General features: G+C 36.8%; 1 protein-coding gene across 2 annotated transcripts in view; it reads right to left on the reverse strand.

The window, feature by feature from the left end:
- Window positions 1–27,548, reverse strand: part of ctnnd2a (catenin (cadherin-associated protein), delta 2a) — a 273,177-nt gene that overhangs the window by 239,447 nt on the left and 6,182 nt on the right. For both annotated transcript variants that reach the window (XM_026200540.1, XM_026200542.1), the window contains exon 2: window positions 8,118–8,251. In XM_026200540.1, the coding sequence (XP_026056325.1) occupies window positions 8,118–8,246 (129 nt within the window). In that variant the 5' untranslated portion in view covers window positions 8,247–8,251. The remainder of the gene's footprint in view (window positions 1–8,117; window positions 8,252–27,548) is intronic.

The raw sequence follows: 27,548 nt of genomic DNA on the forward strand, positions 1-27,548 counted from the left end.
AATGAAGGACATTTTCTGCATGGTCAATTTCTAATTAAGATACAATCAATTCAATAATGATAGTGTACACAAAACAAGCCAGCATCCATAAACATAATTTTATGATGTCCCGTGCCACTTTACCTGGTATCCAATATCACAAATGCACACACATTTACAATTGATTACAATCGCTCAGTGGAGCTGATTCTAGGTCAGTGTTCATACAAACGGTCGCCTGTTAGACTTCATTAGGGATTCACCGTCAACAGAGAGTGAATAAACAAAGTGACAGAAAGCTAAACAAACTGCACACAGATACAAACACACACACACACACACACACACAATGAACCGACTGGCTGCGCACAGCATGAACAAGAGACACACAAAGCTGTAACCCAGTTTAACCGAAAGACAGGAGGCCGGAGCTCTGAAAGGGATAGCAAACTGGCTTGTTCCGTCGAAGCAGACAGGTCGAGAGGGGAGGGTGCGGGGTGATTTTCACAGAGGAAACAGTCTGCCTGTTCTTTGGTTTCTGTAGTGATCCACTCAACACTGACAACATTATGCTGTTCTTCCCTGAGGCCAACCATTACTGACAGGCCCCCGAGGCCTCCTACTGCACACGTGTCTGCTCCATGTGTGACATATTCATTTCTCTCTGCTTCACGAGCGCTCGTTCTCTCTCGCTTACGCTCACTTTTAACTCTCTGACCCAAACATACACGGTGCAATATAGGATTTGTACAGCGCTCGTCCTTTTTTGAGCGTACATGAACGTTTCGGGGAGGGATGGAGAGGGTATGTGTGATATAGGAGCATTGACAGCATGTGTATCTGAGACAAGCGAGGCCTTGCTATTTGGTATTTTACCAAACAGCATGTCATTCTTCATGTTCATATAACACTAAAATGTCACATTCTGAGATGCTGTGGTGGTAGGTGCTTCGCAACGACCACTGTGAAACATTCATATCTTGTCTCTACATGATATATATATATATATATATATATATATATATATATATATATATATATATATATATATATATATATATATATATATATGTATATAAACTTTGGATATTACAATACAAGTCGACAAGGAGCTCTGAAAAAAACAATGCATTTTCTCTTCCATTCATCAAATCATCTGAAATGCATCTATTATTATTATTTTTTTATTAAAGCTGTATTCTTGCAATAATATTGCCATTCTTTTTTCCCCACAATATTACACTGATACTGTAGATCTTATATCAGTAAACCATCCATCCCTCAGTAATAATGTCAATACACAACAACCATTCTGCTGTGGAAGCTATATGAATGCTTAGAAAATTTAAAATAAAATAAAGATAAACAGATGGACGGACGGACGGACAAGATACTTGTGGAGATGAGATCAAAGTTAATCTCTTACTGAACCTCAATTCAACATTCAAATGGCGAAATAGTGAATAATTTCCAGACTGAGATTCAGTGACATTTAGACTGAGGAAAATACTTTCTGAATTGACTGAAGTAAGCTTTACTGGCTTCCTACCTCTCTACTGGTTCCAAGTCCAAATGCCCTTTAACATAAACCCTTGAGTATCAACAATGCACTATTCAATAAAACACAAGGACAGTCAGAACAGTTGAAGCTTCCATCTAAAAGTTGCCTCAGTGAAAATCAATGTCTTTTTAGGTTTGTGCTAGATGCCTATACGCACCTTAATAAAGCTTTCATCTTCATGCTCTTGATTTTGATCTTGACATTTAATCTCCATGTCGTCATCAAAAAAAAAAAAGCCTCCTCAAGAGAGGCTGTCAATGGTGGTCATGAAAACGGCTCACATTCAGATCCACAAAACAATCAATTCTCTCATCAAATGTACTTTTAAATCTTATTGTACACAAGGATTCGCTCAGAAACGCACCAACAAATAGGTTGTGAAAACTATTTCATGCTGATTTTAAAGCACAGATATCACAAAGCTTTCGAACCAAAGGAACATTTTCATAGTTCCCATAACTACTCCTATAAGCAGGAAGTATACCTGCTTTTTGGCATGTTCACACCACAGGAACTGTTAATGAATTTAGTCAGGAACACAATTTAATTCCTATAACCATACAACCAAAAACCATGTGTTATGAGAAACAAGTGTTGATGTGTATGTATTAATCACCTCTATTCTTTGTCTTTCTCTTCTTTGTAATACGATCCACAGCAGTCTAGTGTGAAACAAACACACTGATCACAGAAACTCTATGCGCCGTGCCGTCTAATATCAAAATAAAAGCTTGCCTTTCATCTCAGCTTACTCACTGAGACCTGTCCCACGCATCCACTTACACCGGCTTAATTTGGTAGATGCGGCCCCTTCCCAATCAATCTCTTTGAGCGAGCCGTGGCGTCCAGAATAAGATGGCTTCATTTATAAGATCGCCTAACACTGGCAACTTGATTGGGACACACAACTGCCGCCTCCTGTTGAGATCACACACATCACTTCAAAGAAAACACACAAGACGGATGGTCATTTGCATTCCATACATATTTATGAGGCCTCCTTCTCCATCTCACTAGACTCAATACAGGTCTTGCAAAACTCCCAGGCAGCGCTGACACAAAGTCACGCATGATACGGATCACAGAAGCCACCGAGCCACATCTTTTATTTTTTTGTGGGGCCTATATGGGTGACGTGCTGTACTAGAATGTATAACAGGGTTTCCTCAAGAACACACAGAATCAGCGATCCGCTGCTGAAGTGCATTACCATTTTGATAGCTGCAGTGATGAGGATGGTGATTACAATGATGGTGCTGTTTATGGTGATTGCTCTCGGGTGTAATCCCACAGGCCCCTGCTCGATGTGCCTGAGTGGCAGGAGGTGCAGGAGGTGGTCGAGAGCTGTTCAGGGGGTGCTGGTTGGGGATTTAAATAGGACAGGGGCAGATAGAGGTCATAACAGCTATGCGTGCCTAAGATCTCATCAGTTGTTTACATCCGCCATAGAGGGATTTCCAGGCGCATCTATGATTCACATACAGTAAGTTATGCAAAGACATAAATAGCATCAGTATGTGAACTTCGGAAATGATGTTGGGTATGTGGAAAAGCCCTGTAGTCTGTAAAAAAATGATACAAAAATCTTAGTCCATGGGTTTCCACACTGTTGGCAACAAGGGGTCCTGCAAAGTTAAAACTATATATAATATAAATATATATTAATATAATTAATTAATTAAGTAGGGTTAATGCATGCATTATATTAATATATATAAATATATATTAATATAATTAATTAATTAAGTAGGGTTAATGCAGCCAATTATTTAACTGCATTAACGCGCGATAAAATAATTGGCGCCTTATATATATATATTAGGGGTGTAACGATACGCGTATTCGTATTGAACCGTTCGGTATGAGGCTTTCGGTTCGGTACGCGGTACGCATTATGTACCGAACGGTTCGTTGGACTAATTAATTATATTTGAAAAAAAAAGTGAAATATAATGATATGCGTTCAACAAGGTAGCCCAATAACCCAAACCACAAAACAGGCAACGCCCCTGACACCCCCTAAGAAGAAAAAAAAACACCAACTTATATGTTTTATGTTAGGCTACTCCGTCAGGCGCTTGCTCACTCAGTACCCACTGAGTGAGCGAGCAGTTCATGCACAGTCCTCCAGTACGTGGTGGCCAATGCATTTAACAGACCAGAAATAGAAGATCCTCCAATAACCAACAGGTCTGGTGTTTGGGTGCACTTTACCAATCGATCGGGGCATCCAAACAAGTACGGAAATCAAAATGGACTAGTACTGTACTGTGTCGGAATTTTCTGAGCAGTACGATACAATTAACAGGTCTGCACGTTCTTAGATAGAAGAACTGTTATAAATAGAATGTATGCACGGGCAGTTTTGAAAACTCCACCTACTTTTGCTCTTGGCATAGTGCAGCGCAACTCGCGTTGTATCTGAAGGGAAACGCTGATCCCAGGGTCCAGCGCCGCGCATACCGCATCCTGTGTGAAAGACCCTTTAGCCATTTTGCAACGAGCCTTCAGCGCGGACTAAGTGAGCGAGTGCCTTACTCTGTAGTGGAAAACGCAGGTTTTAAGAGCATGCTAAACGTAATAGAGCCCCGTTACAATATTCCTTCACGAGCCCATTTCAGCCAGACCGTAATTCCTGCTTTGTTCCAAAAAACATAAGCCCTATAGAGAACCAATTGAGTAAAAACAAACTCAATATAAAGAGTTATAGAGTTCCATATAAAAAGTTACATCTTTGTATTTGTTCATAACTACTACAACAATATAACATTTTCATTTTTTTTTTATAAGGAGCTGTTTTTGTTTTATACAGTATGCTGCTAAGAAAACACCATAGAAGATGGGTAAAGAATAGCTCCATCATTGTTCAATGTAAAAAAAAAACATACTTTGTTAGTTTTAATAAATTATTTTTTTATTTTTTTTTAAATCAAGGAAATTTATCTGCCAATTTTTTCTTTTTGCTGTATCTAAAACGTACCGAACCGAACCGTGACACCAGTGAATCGTAACGAACCGAACCGTGAATTTTGTGAACCGTTACACCCCTAATATATATATATATATATATATATATATATATATATATATAAATATATATATATATATATATATATATATATATATATACATATACACACACACACACACACACATACACACACACACACAAGGACAGCATCATATTATTTAGGGGCTTATTAAAAGTGGGATTCAATCAAGTGACCAGTGTCAAGATTTCAGTATTCACTTTAGTACAGCAGATTTCTTTTAAATATCTGGCAACAGGTACATCGAACAGTACGCAACCTAGTGTCCTCGTTATCTGCTCTATCTCTGAGTTCTAGCCTGTTCTATTCTCCTTTGTCTGGAATTGTGTACGTCTACCTTTGCTGTGTGTGTTTTCTTTGTTCCCTAAATGTGATTAAACCCTATATGTTTGAATTCCACTACTGGTCTCTTTGCTCCTTCGTCTATGTGCTCCTCAAAGTAGCGAACTGTGACAAATAGCACCTTTATTAATGCACACTTCTGTTATCCTGCTTTTTGATTTCTAATCAGAGCACTCAACATGAAAGGCTTTATTACACAGGGACCAGCCCACTTACATGTGAAGGCCAAACATGTGCTGGATGTATGAAAGGAGTTGGCATAATGAGGCTTGCACACAGCCCAGGCTTGTCTGAAATTGCAAAGAAATAACCCTCACATCCTCACAATGAAATCTCAAGGCTGCAAATATAATGCCTTAATTGCTTGTGTGATCAGAACAGAGCAATATTTTCACTGAAAAGCTCAAAATTGTGCCTTTTCTTCTTGAGAAGAAAAATGCAAGTGGGTTTGATTTCATGGTACAATAATATGCCGTTTTAGTGGAGAGTACAGTATTATTTCAAGTTCTTTTCTCTGGTGAGGTTAGAAGTCGCTGAAAGTATTTCTGTTGTGAATTAATTCATGACAAAATAATATGGGAGTTAGTCTACAGAGATTACATGAGAACATTATCTTATTTATACTACGTTTTAAGAACTTTATATATGCCACAAAAAGTGCTGAAATTGAATCATTGCTGTTTATGTTTGCTAGTATTTATTTTTGTGAACCAGGACTCTATAAAATATATTATTATTTCATATACCAGACTTTAAATACATCAACTATTTAACATTAAGAACCGAAATCAATAATTTTAAATTGTGCAAGGATGTTTCACAAGTGTAGCTAGACGGGGCTTCAGAGAGAGGAATGAGATTCTCCAAACATTACTAGCATTGATTTACCCAGCCTCCTCACAGTGAGTGTCTCACAGACATACACAGGTTTATTAATCAAATCTACCATAAAAAAAAAAACAGCACTGTGTTGTACAGATGCTCAGTTCTGCTCGGTGAAACCCTGCATCAGCATCTCTGATTTTAATGTAGCTTTTATTAAAGCAGCACATGAAGCCATCAACATTTTGAGGCTGTGATGAGCCAGCCGTCTGTACGACGCGAGAACCCGTTGTCTATGAATAAAAGTAATGGCTAATTTTTGTGATGGATTGGCCCGGAGTGCCACCTGCACAGTCTTCCAGGCTGTTCCAGGTGGGATGGGAATGGCTGCCTGAACTAAATCCATCATCGGGTAAAACACAGGTGGCCTTTTACTGCTGAGCTGGGATTTGGCAAACATAAAGAATGTAATCAAATACAAATTACACTGTATTATATGTTGCATACTGTAGTGTCAATTAAATCATTACCGAGACAGATTCCCAAGGTGTAACAGTTCCACAGGCTCTGACTTTATGGCATATTCCAGATTTCCCCCACCATCTATCAATATGCATTCATTGCGTAGGTTTTGGATTTTGTCCTCAGGAATTTTTCTTCAGTCATCTTAACACAGTAATTTTCCTCCATCTTACTTCTCTCCCCTACTGTAATGTCCTTTTAAATATTTCAGGGTTTCTCTCCACTTTTTAGCACATGAACTTTAAATGGTCTAATAATGTCACACCTGAGCTTTAACTCGATTACCCTCCAATCTCTCCAAGCTAGAATATGTAAAGTTGTATTTCATATATTGTTTTATTTTTTTTAATTTATATACATCAAATATACTACCGTTGAGGTGAGATTTATTATTTTTTTTGTCAAACATCAATTGATTAAAATGGACAGTAAAGTCATACAGGGCCGGATTTACTAACAGCTTGCGCCAGCGTGAACCGTCTTTTGGCATTAAAACAGTTTTGTCATGATTTACTAAAAATGCGCAGCAAAGAATTAGCATTAAAAAGGTACGGAGACAGTTATTTTTGTGGCTGACCTATTGAATATGCATTTGTAAGAGTTTCCCTTTCAGTCACGCGTGGTAGAAGGGAGAGGGTTTTTTCCACATTAATTTATTTGGAATGCTAGAAGAATACGTTATCTTAATCTGAACATATCTTTATGCTAATTTTTGCGACGCTTGTTAGATTGCGTTAGTCATTAATGTTGTGTTTGTGTTCTTTGTAATTTGCACATTGTCAGTTAATCACCCACAGAAATTTCCACGATCATCGGCGCCGTTTTGGAATTGCTCTAGTCTAGCGTAGCCAGACCATAGACTATATAATAACATGGACGTAGTGTCCATGACGTCAACAATAGGTTTTTCTGCTGTATGGGCTTCACGAAAGAAAGCGGGAGGTTGCCGCTTGAGCCAGACCTTCAGACTTATGGCTGAAGGTCTGTAAATCATAGCACCTGTCAATGGCCAAAGTTCATCCATGAGACCGTTTGACCGACATGTCAAACAACCAATCACAGTTCGTTTCGTTCAGCGTCACGTTTTGGGGCGTGGGAATGTCTCCATAATAACAGACTGGTGTGTAAAACTGGTGTGTAAAACTTAAATATTAAGCAGTACAATTTGTTTCAACATTTATAATAATGAGAAATGATTCTTGAGCACAAAAATAAGAATATTATAATGATTTCTGAAGGATCATGTTACATTGAAGACTAAAGTAATGACCGCTTAAATTCAGCTTTGCCATCAGATAAATGAATTGTTTAAAAATACAATCAAAATACAAAATAATCAATTGATATCGTAATTATATTTCACATTATTACTGTTTTTACTATATTTTTTATTAAATTAATGCAGCCTTTGTGAGCATAAGAGACTTCTTTCAAAATGTTTAAGAAAACAGTAGTATATGTACACAAGGCTGTTAAAGCTGAGAAATGGACGGAGGGGTATATTAGATAAAAATTTACTTTACATTAATATTTTTACTTCATGTTAAATTCTAATATCTGACATCTTTTATGTTAACTTTATAGTTAATTCCACCCAGTTGCCATTTGACAAGCACAAGATGGCCTTTCTTGCATTTACCATTCCCCTTTTTATCTTCGTCTCCCAGAAATTGTACAGAAAAAGTCAGGCACTATAGTTAATATGACAAATGTGTACAGATAACCACTGTCTCCTGATAAGCCACGGACAGAGCTGCAAAAGAATTAAACTTTTCCACTGAAAGGTTCTGGCTTTGTGCCTAAGATGTGAATGAAGTTGTACAGTGGACATTAAGTCCTACCTGCTCTTTCACAGAGGCCAGAATGGCAGAGGTGGTTTCAGTCTCAGATCCATCGCCATTAGAAGCATTCAGTCCTGGACTGAGCATGGTGGCGTTCTCTACTTCAGCAGGCTGTTCTGGAACTGGCATGACTTCTGGAGAGAACAAAACACATTTATCAGCAACTTTTTCGTCATTAGTCTTCAACATTGGATCATCAGGATTTAGACTTGCTGTGATCACTGAATTATATTTGAGAGAATGTGAGAAAACATTATCCTATGATCTTGAAACAGAATGATTAATTCACAAACAAGACTAATCTGGTTCTCAAATTCAACCGATGGCCTAAACCTTGCATTTTATATTTTATTACAGTATGTGTTGTTATTGTAACACATAATAGTAATAAAATTTGTTTTTGTATAGCACCTTTAATTGTCCTTTCTCATTACTTACATCACATGCTTGAAAATTACTTAAAGGAATAGTTCCCAAAAACATGAACATTTTAGGAAATTGTACCCAGGCTATCCAAGATTTATATTAACTGGTTTCTGCATCTTGAAAGATTTGGATAAAATTAGGAATACATAATCTACTTGCTAACTTGGGTGCCGTCAGAAAGGAAGATAAAACTGCTAATAAAAACAACAATAATCCACAAGTAATCCACATGACTCCAGTCAATCAGTTTACATTATGTTAATTAAAAAGCTGCTTTGTAATAAACAAAAAAATTTTTTCCCACTCTTACTTCCACTCTTACAAAACCATTACTTCCAAGTCCTCTATCCATAATATTGCTCATTTTGTCTGAATCAGGCGTGAAATATGTACAGATCAAGAACTGTGTAACGAGGGAGGCGTGAAAACAGAGTTGAAGATCCAGAAGCAGCTTTTATTCCCAAGAGTGGTCAAAACAGGCAGAGTCAAACACCAGCAAACAGGTACAATCCAGGGCAAGACAAAATAGTAATCCGATAAACAGTCCAAGGCAAGGCAAGGCAAGGCAAGGAAACACAGAGACTAGGAAGAGGGTACGGGTTAAACATTAATCAGCCAAGTGTGTGTGGATGTGTACAACCTTTATAGTGTCCCTGATAGGAAACAGGTGTGGTGCAATAATGAGTTACTAGGCAGGGGCTTATGGGAAATGTAGTCCGCAGAGAACAAAGACAAAACCCCTTATCGTGACACACCGTTTACAAGCAAAAACTGTCCAAACTGATCTAAACAAATATATCGGTGGATTGTGATGTGAGAGGACAAGAGGGGCTGAATATTTTCACTAGGAATAGGGGTTCTATGGATTATGGAATAATTTAATTAAAAGATAAAAAAAAGATAAAATGCCTTAATAATGGATTTTTTTCTTGCTAATTTTTCACTTCACAAAGTAAATTGATGGATTGGTGTAATGATTATTGTGATGTTTTTATCAGTTGTTTGGACCCTCTTTCTGACGGCACCCATTCACTACAGAGGATCCATTATTGAACAAGTGAAGTAATGCTGAATTTCTCCAAATCTGTTTTAATAGGACAAGAAATCCTATTAATAGGACAAGAAATCAACACATTTTAGATTTATAAAAGTGAAATCCACCAAAAGCACCTAGTCAGACATTTTTAGTCATGCCTGAGTTACCTCATAAACCTCCATTGTCTATTTACAGTAGAAAATGAGCAAATGTCAAGATGTGCAAACACATGATTGATGCAACCTATGAAGAATCTGTATTGATTAGAAAGAGATTCCAAATAATAACTGTGCTGAGCATTAGCTGGACTCAGATGAAGATAAATGGTTATGCAGGACAATCTCTGGATATTTTGTCACACTCGGTGGCGGCTGCGGCCGAGCCTGCCAACTTTGTTCCCCTGTTAATAAAGATGACTAGCCTCATCTAACACGACAGCGTGCCTCCGCCTGACGTTCTGGAAATCAGATTATGCCTCCTTAAACCACCATTTCCACATTTGTTTACCTTCCTACACTCTTGCCTTCACACATGCTCACATAATTCACCTAAAAGCCTCTTCAATGCACTTACAGGAATAAAAGACTTGTAGAAATAAGTCATAAGTTCAGGCAAAAGCAACCACTTGACCGATACAGTATGCCGAAATGTGTTGTACATAGGTGCTACACTCAGTATGATCTGTTTTGGTTTAGTTTTCTGTGTTTACTTTCTCCTGTCTTGTTTGTTTCCATGGTTTTTGATTAATTAGCTGCACACCTGTTTCAGTTCTCCCAATTACATTTTCTAGTACTTAAGTTCTGTGTTCTTCCACTGGTCCTTTTTCTGCTATTATTTTGATTTTCATGTTGTGCTACCCCAGCTTGATTCCTTGTTTGCTTTGAGGATTATAATTAAAAGACTGTTATTTGCCTACTCTTGCACCGTGTGCCTCCTTAAGAGCACAGCATCCCATGAAAACTGTATAGTTTAGCAAACATTATGGGAATGTCTAAAACCAGTAAGTCGAAAAGTTTAAAAATAAGTTTGAACAAAAAAGAAGTTCTATTAACATTCCTGGAAGAAACTTTCCAGTACATCCTTTCCAAAGTTCTGAGAATTTTCCCTGTTAGTTGGGATAAACTTTAGTCAGGATAGATGCCATATTAAATTTCATGCAAATTAAAACATAAGGTGCATCTTAAAAAAAACATAGGGTGCATCTTAAATTGCATACTTATGCACAACTCATTAAAAGAGGTATATGCACTGTATAAAGTTAGTATATCATCATTTTCTAAATTCAACTTTCAAGACTGCTTTAAGGAGTTTTTGTATACTTAAAGTTTTTTGAAAAATCTTTTGTCAGCTGAACTAGTATTGGCATGATGTTAAAGTGCAGTACAAATCCACTGACCGCACTGTACTTCTATCCCTCTCACAACCTCATTTTATTAATGTCAAAAATTTCATATGGTGCTACTCTAAGGTCTATAGTGAACAAAATATCTGCCACAAATTGTGTGCTAATTGGAAGACCGAACTGACTGGCTCTTCCCTTCCTGTCATCTCTCTTCAGCTGGTCAAAAGAAAGATTGGCTCAGTTTGCAGAATGAACCGCCTTAGTCTTTATCCTCTTGAGTACTGAAGTCAAACGTGCCCTGAAGGAAGCCTGGGTAAAAAGATAAACAAACAACTAAATGTCACCACAGGGATGTTCTGTACCAGAAAAGGTTATAACGCAACAAAATATCTGATTTAAAAGACTTATTGTCTCATTAACTAGAATTAGGATATCTCAGCCTACTCTCAACCTACTCTACATCTGCAATTGTTCTCCAAATACCCTCAAAACTCCAGTTTTAGTGAAGATCTTTTTTTTTTTTGTTATTGATTGACACATTTTTTTTTCTTTTTATATTTACTATTTTATTATTTTACTTAACTACACTTTAAAACATTATTCAATTATTTTTCAATTATAAATTGTATTATGTTATTACAAATGTATTAATATATAAACGTGATGTTAATAAACAGTACATTAAGGAAACAGTCCATTTAAAAATTGATTTATGTATTGATATTCAGTATGATATAAATATGATATGATAATGGACTACCATTATAATGACAATGAATAAGGTTTGGGACTATCAAGCTCCTCTATATCCTCCTAGCTCTCTTGAGAGAAGCTTTTAAGAGAACTAGAAACATCTGATTCAAGAACGAATCAATCTTTTGCAGTGAATCATTTGATCCCATTTTTAAAATCTAAATGATTTGTTAGAGAATCCGTCTTATCAAGTTCTTAAGTTTGACTCAGTGATGCATTTTATTCCGTTTCAATCATAACAACTCACTGGAGTTGAGGATTTTGTTATTATTAAGCCATCATCTTGGGATATTACATACATATTAAGTACTTTTAAGGCATTTTATGGTAATTTTTTGTCTTTTTAGAAAATGTAATAGTTGCAGCCTCTATTCATTGCATTTTTATGTAAAACAGTGATTCAAAATATCTCCTTTTGTGTCAACAAAACAAATTTATTCGGGTTTGGAAGGACATCAGGCTGAGCAAATTATTCATTTAGGAATGAACTATTGCTTTAACACAAGTATTGTACACTTGAGCTAGAGTTTCTCCTAATGCCTGAAGCGGTCTAGCTGTTTTTGACACCTCCTTTTCCATCTTGGCTAGGCAGATGTTTTTCCATGCAAACAAATGTGCTGCTGGGTAATGCGTTGTCACATTTTTCAATGATATAGCTCATTTCATTCACCGTGGTTTGCCATGGTAAAGGTGATGCTACCATCTTCCAGACTCTGGGTACAGTATGAGAGTGGGTAAATGGTGCAGTTAAATATCTCTTAAGGCCCTCTGGAGTGGGTTGCCCTGTCTCGACCTTATTCTGTAAACAGTTCTCTCTTCTCATACATTAGGACTAAAACGCACTTTATCCAATTAGGCCACACTCTATAAGGTCATTTCAGAGTGTAAACACAAGGATAAAAGATACAACCGATCTATTGAAACACTTACAGGCTTGGTGTGGTGTCTTTAAAGCGATCTGATCTAATAATCATTCATTTAGCTACACACACAAGCTCACCGTTTTTATATATTTTTAAAAGAAATGTTTGGTAAAATACTTTCATCTTATTTGAAAAATTAGCACTTGACTAGGTTAATCATTACCTAACCAGCCAAAACAGATAGACTGTCTTTTCAGACAGATAGACTGTCAAAACACTCTTTATTCAGAAAACAAAATGTTGTTAACTTTCTATACTAGACCAAGAGCTAACCTGTTGCTAAGTGGCTTTTCTTTATCTGTAAATGGACGCAGGGAGCAAGCCATTATAAAAATGATCATCTCCCACCATCTCTCACAATAGGGGTCTCAGATGATGCAACAAGCTACATGACAGCAGATCGAATGAGGTTCACGGGCCACAGTTACTGATTTCATCTAACAAGCTGCTTGATGCCTCATTATGAATGCAGACTGACAACATACATCCATCAGCACTCCCACCCAAATAACTCCAACCATGTTCAGGGAAAGCCAGAGACCGGAGACCATTTATTTAAAACACACTCGTCAACCTCATATTGTCAGTTTAATGGGTTATATACAGTATGAGAGAGAAATAAGGAAATAACTTTTTAAGGATGAATCTAAAAAGACAAGGTTGACAAGACAATCAAGACTGATTAGTTAAACAATTTTAAACTTTAGAAACTGATGTGGCTTCATAGCGTGACAAGCAAAAAAAGAGAGCCTCAGAAGAAAAAGCCACACATGGAGAGACAGAAAAGGCGAAAATGAGACTGAGAAACAGGGAGAGGGGCTGGAAAATTTGACAGAAGGTGCAGACAGACCCGTTGTCACCCTGGCTAAAACAAGGCTGCCAGGTTGTAACTGTCGGTGTGCCTCTGTCTCATCAACGCTTGGAGCTTTTACTGGCAAACAAGCCTCTGTAGCTCCAGCCTGAACCCGAGAGCAGTTTGGCAGGCCAGTGAATAGGAACTGATTGAGCCTTGGAGTTGTTATCTATCCTCTGTCTGAAGGCCCAACCTGGCTGGAAAAAAAAGCTAGAATACGCTGGAACATGGGCGGCGGGCTTATATGAGAGACAAGGCTTCTGGTATATGTCTTCTGGAGTTAAGTAAAGTGGGTTTATTGTCATTTCTGTCCTGCGAGGCAAGGGAAAAAAAACAAAATATCATATATTCTCAATATGACAGGTCAATATGATGCTCTGCCTACCTTTATTATTGACACTCCACCAAGACAATAACTCAACGCCCACCTGTCACATTACATATCCATCGGGAAGACTCTTTATTGCCTCTTCTAGAATTCAAAGCTACAACTATATCATGGTGTTAGCTCTTGTAGAGTCAACATTAAGATTTCCAGCTGGGGCAATCATGCAAATTACTTTATCAAAGATACAAAGACATTTTGTGGAATACCAGTTTGAAAGTACACTATCAAAAAATAAAATGTGTGGACAAAAAGTTTTTTTTTCCAAACAATTATACTTATGCTAGTATGAAAGAAAAGAACAAACAAACGAACTAATGAATGAATAATACATAAATGAAAGAAAGAATCTATCTATCTATCTATCTATCTATCTATCTATCTATCTATCTATCTATCTATCTATCTATCTATCTATCTATCTGTCCATCTGAGAGAACATGAAGTTTGTCTCCATGCACGTCTTAGTGACACAAGATACTAAATCAATCAATCAATAAATCAATAAAACTCCGCAAAGAGCTAAGAGACTAAGGCCCCGTCCACACGGAGAAGCGTTTCTGTGAATACGCACAAATTTTTTATCGGATAGACGTTTCGTCCACACGGATCCGGCGTTTTCGCAAGGTGAAACCGCTATTTTTTGAAACCGGGTCCCAGAGTGGATAAATTTGAAAACGCCATCTTTGCGTTTTCGTCTGGACGGCTAATCCGTATATTTTCTGAAACGATGACGTCATCAGCCCACGTCTCCCCCCTAGTCAGACAGCTCTACGTCACGTAACAGCAACAAAAACATGAACAAACACTGAACGATTGTCTTTTTATTAACTAACATTAACACTGATTAATAAATGTATTGTTCCATGTTCGTTTGTGTACCACGCGCAAGGTTTATAAGCATAGTCCAAGTCTTCTTCTCTGTTTTTAGTGGATCTCTGTGGCAGAATTACAGTGCCACATACTGGTCTGGCATGTATACTACATCATTATGCGGTTTCGTGTGGACGCGGATATTTCTTGAGACGAGGAACAAAAAGATCGGATTGGGGTAAACTCCGTCTCCGTGTGGACAGCGCCTAAGATGAGGAACTTTGTTTGCCTTTAGAATAGTATGCACTGATATTCTAAAAACACTAAGAACATTTATTAGTAGCTACAGTAACCAGAGTCTATTTTGATTTTATATTGCATTAAAGGAATAGTATATTAAATGCATTGCTCAAGAGTCTTGGAAAGCAGCCCAAAAATCAATGGATGTCTCCACGTTTCTCTCAGAAAAGCCATCCTGACCATGGAAACCCAAAGGAGTGGGCTGAAAGTGTCGGGGGAAATCTGCACCATTTTTCTCCGTCTCTCATTGTCTTCCTCCTACTCCCAGTCATTTCCCTGCATATTGCGCATGTCGTAGCGTTGGTTCTGGGCAGGAAGTCTGGCAGCCACACTGCCCTCCTTCCCACGCGGCTTGTGAGTTCCGTCCCTGTGTTAATGCTGCAGGAAGCCAGCCAAGCACCCGCATGCAACAAATAAACAAACCACAACAATCCAAACAACGAGAGCAGATTCTAGAAAGAGTCACACATCACCCTGCAAAGAGCTACAATTACCCAAAGGAGAAAAAGTGTGACAAACTAGGGGCGAAATGATAGCTTTGTCAACACTTTTTACCAAAGCAGTCTGGTCACATAAAATGCTGTTTATCACTGTATTTTTTAGCCAAGGGCATCAGACATATAATTGCAGTTCCTCTGACATGTGGTCTATTTCCGAGCCGGCTGCTCAAGCTGATTGGTGAGGCCTGGTATTTCAGTCTTCCAGCTTAGATAAGAAGCAGCCTATGAGCTAAACTTGGCAGCAGAACAGGACACTTGAGAATAAAACAGAATCAACCCTCTCCAACATTCTCAATTTCACACTATAATGATGCTGAATGATAAATTACATATTTATAGACAAATGAATAAAAAACATAAAAGGAAATTTCCTATATATACACACACACTCATTCTTGTTAAATGAAAAAGAATTACTTTTAGTTAGCAAGAATGCATTCAATTGATGAAAAGTGATTTTTGAAAGATCATGTGACAAAAACTATAGAAAACGGCTGATGTGTGTGTGTGTTGTGATGTAAAAATTGCAATAACATTTATTAAATTTTTTTATGTACAGTATATACACAATATATTGTTAGATGCATATATATAAATATATATAAATATATAAAATCAAAGTAAACGTGTGTGTGTGTGTGTGTGTGTGTGTGTGTGTTTGTATAAAATTATTTATTTAAATTATTAAAACCCCTTGACCTGAAAGATATGACATAAGATATAGGCATATGCATATGCAGGGTTGCAATAAAAAAAAAAAAAAAAAAACATAAAAAATAACAAAAAACTCATTTGTAAATATTGTAAAAATATATTTGCATCTACACTATAACAGTTTTGTGGCATATTACATGTGATACTATCAATATATACGATTTTGGAAGTTTGATTTTGTACATGAATGTTAGATCCAATTAGATTTTTTTATTTGAACTGTACATTCTAATGTGTATTAATTTTTATTTTTATATGCATTTTTGTTTGTGTATTCATTTTTAACTTTCTATAATGTTTACTGATTTCTTAGTTGAACTGTTTTCACAAAACTTTGTTCACAGCAGCACAATGTCTCAAACACACACACACACTTTTGTATTAAACACATTAAAAAAAAAAGTGTATTTTAAAAAATACAAAAAACATAACATAAATGACAAAAGACATTTAAAAATACTGCTCTTCAGCTATACACATCTAACATCCCTCTCCATCCAACATCCCCGGTTTTATACAGTTTGACTTCACTCCAGTCAAGGTGATGTCTCTCGGCTCTGCATTGCTTGATACCTTTTCGTTTCTGGTCCAATCAAGCAACTTGTCAGCAAACTCCAGGTCCGCACTTGAGCCGCCAAGTCAAAGCAGCTTCAATGCACACCGTGCAAACAGTCACGCTAGGCTACGCTCGCTCTGTTGGAGGGAAACATCTCCATAAAAGAGTGACACCAGGATGCTTTCTTCCTCCCTCCCATCTCCTCCTCCAGAGCCGTGCGGGGCAGTTGTCAGATAGGAGAGAGAGTTTCCCTCTCATCCATACCCACGGTCCCTGCCCAGGTGCGCTGGTGCATCACTTTATTTTGCCTGCACAACTCTACCTGTCTCCACTAAAACCATCATTGACAGGCCGCTGTCACAATAAACCCACCCTAGCTATTTCTCCACAACACCCACCCAGTTTTGCTTTTCTTTTTCCTCATCTAACCGCCCACAGCATACTCACCCGGACTTTCAAATATTCACTCCCAGCACTCATCCTCCTCTGTTCTACTCCCATTCGCTCATTCATTCAAGCCTTCAAGCAACAAGTGAACGTTGGTCCATTTTCAATCCATGGATCTCAGCTGGTGTAGCTTTAGGACCGAGATTTTACATTTATCCAACACTTTACCAAATCTGTTTATTGTACAAAATTGAATTTCAATAGGTTAAAGCTCTCTGCAGTCAATATATGTGCACAAAATACATTGTGGCCAGCACAATCCGGTTTTATTCACATTTCAAGTGAATCTGTGTTAATAGCCCTGGTTGGATTTCATTTTATCATGCATTTTGTTCAACCTGCTTAATATTTCATTTGAGCCTATCAGAATAGATTTGTTTGCCTGGCTGGTTTTATTTATTTAGATATTTGTTTTATTTGATGTTATTTTCTGTGGAGACCCTAGCATCCACTTGTGGTCTTACAAAACAAAACAAAACAGTCAAATAAAAAGTTAAATTAGATTAAATACAATTAAATTAAATGGACCTATAAAAAATATATTTAAAAAATCGAATAAAAATAAATGAAATAAAATTAAGCATAAATTAAATTTAGAAAAATAGAATAATAAAAATGTTTTACTAATTAATCATTAAATGTATTTATTACATATAAAAATACAGGTGAATCAAACAATGTTCAACACATTGTAAAGGGCTGGCAAAGTTAATGTGTTGACTTAAATATGTTTTACAATTTTTAATCACTTTAAATTATATTAAATTAGAAGCTTGAATTTCTTATAGTCCTCTAATAAGGCAAAAAAAAAAAAAAAAATGTCAACAAGATATTTCAGAAACACCTAAAATATCTTAGAAAGGAGGATCATATTTGGGCTTCCATGGCATCAAGACCTTTAAAACCCCTGGTCTAGAGCATAATGAAATATTCATGATTTGTTTTTCATCCCAGTGCAGAGTATTTTAATCTTTTAGTCGTTGTCCTGTCCACTAGATTCATGCATAACAGGGCACTACGAAAAACAAACAAATCGAAATCTAATTTATAGAGCTATTAATGTTGTATCTCTGAATAGTAAAAAACAAAACAGTCAGATGACATTATTGTTTCTCTATGCGCTGCAGCGGTAATGCCATAAGCACACCACCATTCCATTTCAGCCTGGAAATATGTAGAATAAACACAATAACCTTCTTATCAGCAATTGGGTCATCTTGTACATTGGTTTATATTTACATGCATTGAAATGCATATTACCCTCATTGCAGTGAGATGATGAGTCTGATATACAGCAGTGCATTTCAAACCTGAACAATGGATCTGGGAACACAAGATATGACCTTACGGGACAGGTGGAGGTGTATGATAAACAAAGCAGTAAACTTTAAATGCGAACATAGGGTTAATGCATCCATTTGCATAGAGGATTACAGTACAGTATATATGCTTGATTCACACACTTAAAGATATGCCGCACTGATCCAGAGCGTAAAATCTGAAACATGCAAATCTCCAAACATTAAATATTTCCTTATCTAGCACAAAACCAACTTAGCTTGGCAGTTATATCGGTGCATAAAAATGTATTTTCCAAGGATTAAGTATTATTCATATAACCTTTTGAAGTATGCAGACCAATTATGCAACAACTTCACAGATAATGCTGGATGTCAAAAAAGTTGTGTGTGAAAGTGTTGCTGCTATACACAAGGTGTCCATATCTGACCAATGAATTTCCATTTTCAAGCTCCAGGCAGAAAACATTCACTACTGCTTCGTTTTTAGGTTTATAATAGCAGTATTTTAGTTTCACTAGAAATACTACTGTTTTGTTTTTATAGTAATATTTTCTATTGTTAAATGCGCACCAACACATATTTGACCATATGGTGCTCCATATGTTTGTACACCAGCAACAAACCTTTATAATCAGGGGTTTTCTCACTATATCTTTTCAGCTCACTGGACTCTCATATTCCAGATTTACAAAAACAATCGAGCACAACCCATCCAAAATGTCATCATAAATCCAGACACTGTATATTTATTAAGCATGTATTGTTACCACTATCAATCATGCTTTGCCATGTAGGACACAGTTAATAAAAGCACCCTCTTATGTAATGCGACTGAACATCATTTTCTTTGTAAAACGCTGCTTGAAAACACCATATAAATCATAATAGGTTCAGTATGCTAGTAAAATACATATCAGAGATGTTACCAAATACATAAATACATTCCTGTTCACTGCGCTGGGACACCATCTCTGACAATTTATTGCATGGGTCATTTGGAAACTATAAATGGTTGCAGTTCAAACATTTGAAAAAAATAAAATCTTTCTAGTCATACTTGTCAGTATTTCCAGTAACACTAGAAATCATTATGCACTTGGAATATATATATATATAGTGTGTATCTGGAGAGTTTAATCTCCTATGAATTTACCTAATTAATTGTCCATGTGGCCGTTGAAAAAAATGATTTAATAACAGCTAAGGAAGATTGATCAGGTTTAATTGAAATAACTTCACAAGGGAGTTTAAAATTATTATTTTTCCTTTTCCTATTATTTTAATAAAGGTCTCAGTAATGCATATTTATGAGGCAGACATTTTTATCCAAATCGTCCATCTTAACGGACAATAAAATATAATACTTGATTAAAATTGAGAAATAATCACACTTGCACACACACACACAAAAAAAAAGTTTTTAATGAAGTCAATCAAATTCTGTGGGACATGGACAAAATATGTCAGTCTTACAATTCAGCTGGAAGTTCAGCAGATATTAGTATCTTTGGTGACTGATGGCTCCAATTTACCTCCACATAATTTCAAGTACATATACAGTAATTCAGGCTTTGGATCCTATGGAGAACTTTGACAGAAAATAAATTGTCAGGTTTTCTGTAAAGAGTTGTTCTGTCTCCTGTCATTTGATATTAAGGACCGAAATTAGATCTTCTTTATTAATTCTGTAAATAAACTAGCACAGAATGACCTACAGTATATTTGAGCTCACAAGGAAAAACTAGGATATGAATATATGTGCAGTTGTTTCTACAAAACGTCTTGGATGTGACCCCTGTGACTGTTTGTCTTTTGTGCATAATGTAACGCTGAAGCAGTCTAAAAGATGAGAAGACATTTAAATAAAGATCTATGCAATAATCTACAAAAACACCCACATGGTTAGAAAAAAAAAACTACCATTCAAAATAACTTTCATTAATAAATCATTAACAAACATACAATGCTTAACAGATCATATATATTCAAACAGCTAAAAACATTGTAAACCATCTGTCAGAATCATTTGAAGATCTTTAAACTGTGCATGATTTTATGAATTTAAAGTTTAATGACATTTGTAAGCATTTTAGTTTACATTAAATACTGATCTGTTAATCATGCAGTAATGTTTTATTAGTAGTAAACAATATTATCTCATATTTCTAGCTACACTATGTGAATATATGAACTAATGAACTGTTAAGCATTATATAATGTTATTATTTCTGTTAAGAATTTATGTAATGTTAATGATTTATTAATGAAAGTATCATTAAGTGTTACCAATGTCTTTACTGTCACTTTTAATAAATTTTATGCACCCCTGATGAATAAAGGTAATCATTTTTCACTAAATAAAACTGGATTGGAAACACATGGCGGTAAGGGCATTCATTTACTTTTGACTGATGTTGCAAAAAACTAATTTTGCACATACTGCATATTAACCAGAGAATATGGTCATAAACAATTGCTGACTGGCAGGAATTCATTTAGGTTTTGCTGATTGGGTGAATTAGCTGGTCGACTAGGTCCACGAGGCCCATTTCCAGCCAACAATCAACACATAAATTGCACTTCTCACCTCCTTTAGTACAAACCTTTAATCGAATGCACAAACCTCTAAAGATTCCAGCATTGTTCTAATAGTGAATTATGATCTTCATTGCTCTGTAAAGTTTTATTGCTTGGTTGTTTTGTGCCAAATCACGAAAATTCCAATTAGTCTAATTTACTGACAACATCATGTTTAAGGCTGAAAACATGTCAAATGAAATATGGTGTGTAATCTGATGAAGGTCGACCCAGCACAAATCAAAAGCCCAAAAAACTTACCTGAGTCCCTATGAGGTTCTAATTTGAGCAGCCCTGCTGACCTGTTTTTGCCATTCACACAGCGGTAGGCTGGCCGAACTGGGCCATGGTTATGAGACTGTGTGATTGAGACTAGCCAGGAAGGATCACGTCTTGAGTGGCACCAAAGGAAGGGCGATCTCTGTAGCAGGTGGGCATGAGGACACCATGCTGCAATCTGTCTGTGGCTGCAGTAACTCGTCTAATCACTGTTCCGTCTCATTTTTAATGTGCATGGACTGAAATAACAAAGCTAGAACGTCATCTCATTCCCAATATGATCCCAGCTTTGCCGGAGAAGTTGGGGTAGGAAATTATTTTACTAGCATAGCGTAAAACGTAAGTGTCATTTCAGCAATAGTTGAGCCATTCATCACTGCAAGATTGTGTCTAATCTGTTTGTTACAGACAACTGTCACAAACTCATGCTGGGAATATAAAAGAGGCTCTTGTGGCACTCCGCAATAAGCCATTCTTGATAATAACGGGTGACTCTCATCAGCAATGCAATCATAAGCGGCGGTAATTAGCAGCTGTGAGAGACAGCAAATCTTAAATTAATTCCCCTGATTACCACATTGATTATTTCATTTCGTTGGTGCATGATGGCGTAAGAAAATTCAAGTGAGTTATGAAAGTAGTAGAGGAAATGCCAAAATAGAATGGAGACCAAAGGTTTCTGCTTTATACTCATAAGGCTTCAGAGGTTACAATGCTGTCAAACTATAGGCTAATGTCAAAAAAATTAATAATAATAATAATAAATTATGTGACTGGAGCTTTAGAAGATTAATCAAAGAAACCTGATTTTGAAACATTTTAATACATAAAAATAAATAATGAGAACATTAACTAGATGACGTCATGCGTTAATTAGCATATTTATGACGTAAGTGCCAAGTATTGTATTGCCTCCCTGTGCTCACATACTGCAATTTAATTTAGCCATTTAATTTAATTCTCAATAAAACTGTTTTTATTACTATATTTTAATGTTTATGTTGTCAGACGGAATGAATATTATAATGACTGAAACGCGAACCATTAAGACTACATAACCAGCTCTCAAACATTAATCTGCACTAATGAAATCAAATACACACGATAAAGTCAGTGGTTGTGACTGATGTTGGCTATACTTGCTTGTTAAATAGAGTTAGAAGCAACAGAATATCTTTTTTTTTTTTTACTGAAATACTGCTCCTCTCTGCACTCGCTGAACACAGCAGATGCAGAGAGAGAGGCTCGCGCTGGGAAAGAGAGACCTCGCGCTAGAGCGGCAGCACCAGAGAGTCTCAGAGACTAAATTATGATTGAGGGGGGGAAAAAATTTTATCCCCAACAGGGATAAAAATAATTAAGCAGAGGCAGGGATACATTGACCAGAAAGGGGGAAATCCCATGCATCCCCCCCGGCAAATCGCACCCTGGTAATAGTAATAATAATAATATAAGTGCCTGGAGTAATGATGAAAACTCAGCTTTGAAAATCACAGAAATAAATAACTTTTTAAAAATAATAAGAAAAATAAAATCACAACAATAAAAAGATTTCAAATTTATTGAAAAGGTTTCAAATGAATTTAAAACAGTTTACAATAGAAAATTATTATACACAAAATACAGTGCAATCAGTTTGGACGTAGCACAGTTCTCATTCAATAGAGTTTTGAGTCTGAATTTAAATTCGACTAATGTTTTAGCACATCTGATCTCTTCTGGAAGCTGATTCCAACTGCAGGCGGCATATTAACTAAAAGCGGACTCCCCTTGTTTTGTATGAACCCATTTCTAACAGACTCGATCCTAATGATCTGAGTGGTCTGTTAGGTTCATATTGAATGAACATATCTGCTATGTATTTAGGTCCTAGGCCATTTAGTGATTTATGAACGAGTAAAAGTACTTTAAAATCAATCCCAAATGTAAATGGAAGCCAGTGTAAGGACCTGAGGACTGTGGTCATATGCTCATATTTTTTGGTTCTAATTAGAATCCTGGCTGCAGTGTTCTGGATGAGCTGCAGCTGTCTAATGGTCTTCTTGGGAAGGCTGTGAGAAGACCATAACAATAGTCCACTCTGCTGGTGATAAAGGCATGAACAAGTTTTGCCAAGTAGTGATGTTTGAATGTTTTTTAGATGATAGTATGCTGGTTTAGTTACTGCTTTGAGTTGAGTTTTTAGCTACTGATTTAGTTTTTTTAGTTTTAGTTTAGCTACAAATTCTTTTAATAATCAACCATCACTTCATTTATAACTTTTTTTTTCTTGTTAGTTTAGATTCCAATTCAACTTCTTGTAGGGTGCGACCAATTTAATTCAAATGAGATTTTAAGGAAGGTGCCAAATTGCTCGAAGGCAGCAACACATGTAAGTGAAAGCTGGAAAAGTCACCTGCAAGAAGTCAAGGATTTCCAAGGAAAACCGTCATGCGCTGAGGTTGAGGATGGTTTAAGGACGTCAGTGATGTGGGAGGCCATCAATGCTCTATATAGTCAGCAGCGACTTTAGAGAATATAATCTGTTTTTTCTCACCCGTGAAAAACTGGGATAAGGCTCAATATTATCTCCAAGGTCAACCTGATCCTGGCAATGAAAAGAAGTGCCCAACCAGAGGAGCCTGACTTGCCTTTCTCCTCCTTATCACCATCTGAACACACTTGTTTAAACAAAAGCAAGATGGAACAAGCCCACATTCACTCTGTCTCATGCTCTCTTTACCACATCAGTGCCACAACACCGATAACTTCAGTTGTAACCAGCAGCAACACATTTTGACAATAATAACAATATCTTTCATGCATTCTCTTCTGTGCAAAGGTTAGATTATGCAGCTATTAGAGAACTTGAAAGGGCATTGTTGGTGTTCGTTTTTTTGTGGAAAACATACAATTAAAGGTCGAAGGTCAAAGCAATTTTCTCTACTGAAATTTAAAGAATTATTGAATGAAAGTTAACAAAAGCCTCAATTAATGGATAATGATAAATATACACGAACATGCACAACCTCACAGGCACAAAAAACAACAACAACATACAACAAGATTCATTTCCACAGCGTTTCCTGTTATTACGCTCTCCATGGAACACTGATCAATGTGCCCTCTAAACGGATATGAGGGTCCAGGGTAACCATTCAACCTTGAATGCCCTGCTTGTCCAATCCTTACCGCCACAACTTCCTCGGCCATGATCCATTACAAGGCTGGGGAGCAGGACCAGTCACTATGATGTATTTAAACTCTACTGCACTGTCATGGACCGCTCACGGCCCCAATTCAACAGAATAGTTCTCCCCTGCATCTATCTGAGACAGTACAGTATGGTCTGGTGGCTTCCAGACTTTTCTCGAAATTGATTTTCTAGGGATTGATTGTGGTGAAGCTTTGGGCTGAGTGTGAGATTGAGGTAATCATAAATACGAGCCAGGTTGGTAAACAACCAATAGATCCCACAGCATCCAATTGATGATATTTACACAGCAATTCATTGTCAAGTTTGCCAGCACGCAGATGCATAATCTAGCTGAAAATGATTTTTATTACTCCACCAGTGTTTGTGTAATACTAGACTTTCATTCTCTCTGCCAAAAACTCTTTTCATCACAATGGTTTGTCCCACTTCCCTCTAAATCCAGCCATCACAACTCCCAATGGAGTGAAGCCAGGAAGCCTGCCTCACTGGTTGGATGGATGTCATGGTAACCACGCTGCTAATGCTTGCTACGGTTTTCAGCTGACTGCTCTGTTGAGGGGCTTCAAGTGATGCCCCAGTGACCAGGTCTATACTTTGGGCAGTCACTCATAAGAGAAACGCCCCTCCCTCTGGTGTATCTCACGCCCCTCAAGCTCTGGTGGGGCTCTAAAGCTCAAAGTCACCCAAGTCATTATTCACGGATGACCTTCTCCTCTGTCGAAACTCTGAGATGGAGCACAAAAGTCATACGTACCACAAAAATGGTGAAAAAAAAAAAACTGATGACAAACGCCATTGCTTGTTTTGAGACCAAACATTATTAATTTCGAACTTGACAATGACAATATTGGATTAGAGAGCTACAGAAGATTTTCAATGAATAATGATTCAAATTTCATCACTAAACCAATCATAGCAAGGGCTCGCAAAAATTTAAAATCCCTGGTAGCCCTTTGGGCACAGACGTTATTCAGGTTTTGTAACCCAAAATAAATTTAGCTAGCCGAATAAAAAAAAGAATTCACAATACCGATTACACAATACAATTTCTTACAATTATATATATATATATATATATATATATATATAATATATATATTATTATATATATATATATATATATATATATATATATATATATATATATATATAATATTAGGGCTGGGCAAGTTAACGCGTTTTTATCGCGTTAACGCATTAATTAATTAACGCCGACAATTAGTTTATCGCGCGTTAACGTACTTTTTATTTTGAAAGTCCGTTACTCACTGCGTTTCAATACACATAGCTAGACTGTAATAAAAACAACCGAATACAACACAAACCATGGGTCACAGGAGGGGGGGATGTTTTATCAGTAGGCTACTGGCTGCTTGGGTTGAACTAGCGCGCAAAACAGAAAATCATGTCCAGAGTCGAATTCCATCTGGTTGGAATGTCTTGTATGAGCGACTCCTCTTTTGTCCAAGTTCAATTTGTTTTTGTTCTAATTCTGGCAGCACTCGCTGCACTGTGCTTAAAATGGCCCACAACCTTTCTGTATTTGGCCAGGACGTTGTCAAACGCGCTGTTGTGCAGAGATACTATGACAGAACGCTGGAGACTGAGCGCGACGCAGGGGACGTGTTCAAAAGTCAGATGTCTTGGCAGCAGCGATTAACTCTTTTCATCACAATGGTTTGTCCCACTTCCCTCTAAATCCAGCCATCACAACTCCCAATGGAGTGAAGCCAGGAAGCCTGCCTCACTGGTTGGATGGATGTCATGGTAACCACGCTGCTAATGCTTGCTACGGTTTCCAGCTGACTGCTCTGTTGAGGGGCTTCAAGTGATGCCCCAGTGACCAGGTCTATACTTTGGGCACTCACTCATAAGAGACACGCCCCTCCCTCTGGTGTATCTCACGCCCCTCAAGCTCTGGTGGGGCTCTAAAGCTCAAAGTCACCCAAGTCATTATTCACGGATGACCTTCTCCTCTGTCGAAACTCTGAGATGGAGCACAAAAGTCATACGTACCACAAAAATGGTGAAAAAAAAAACTGATGACAAACGCCATTGCTTGTTTTGAGACCAAACATTATTAATTTCGAACTTGACAATGACAATATTGGATTAGAGAGCTACAGAAGATTTTCAATGAATAATGATTCAAATTTCATTAAACTTTTTATTCATACAACAGAACTTTGAAATAATAAAATTACACAATACACTACTTTTTGATTTCATTATTGAATTTGCGCATGCTGCGATTAATCGTGATTAATCATAGAAAATCATGCGATTAATCGCGATTAAAATATTTAATCGTTGCCCAGCATAATATATATATATATATATATATATATATATATATATACATTTTTTTTTTTTTTTACAAAATTAGATTTAAGACAATTTTTTAATGAAAAAGGTGTCCTTTTATTGTTTCTCAGACAAATGCTGCATATTTCTTTGCGAAATTGAAATTTTAAAACAGATCCCAGAACAAATAAAAAATTATATTAGATGCTAAATGCATGTTATTTGGATTGTATAATTTCAAAATTTGAAGCAAAAAAATAGAATGGTCTGATTTTAGCTTTGTGAATGAGATGAAAAATGTCACTCTCTGACAGCAGGTGGCACTAATGGAGCAGCAGGTATTTATAGGCTGCTGCCCCTTTAAGACCAAATTCACGGATCCAATATAATGATGCACAGGAGATTTCTTTCTCCACTGTATACGTTTACTTAAGAAATAACTGACTGTGTTTACGAGAATACGTGCAGAGACAATTATTCTGAGATAATATTGTGTGTATGTGTTTAGTCAGAAGCAAGGATATGTGAAAGAGGAATCGATTCTGTGTACATGCATTGTCTAAATCGCAGCTCTCTGTGCACGCTTTGAATAAGTGCTCTAGCTCCAAATGCAACGAATGTTTAATATTCTTAAATGTTTAAATCGACTAGAAACAAATCCAAACAATCAACTATGATCCGTTTCATCCCTACAAGTGAGTGAACAATGCAAGGAGACCGACATTT

This window comes from Carassius auratus, chromosome 24 (genome assembly GCF_003368295.1).
Source record: "Carassius auratus strain Wakin chromosome 24, ASM336829v1, whole genome shotgun sequence".
NCBI classification, from domain to species: Eukaryota; Metazoa; Chordata; class Actinopteri; order Cypriniformes; family Cyprinidae; genus Carassius; species Carassius auratus.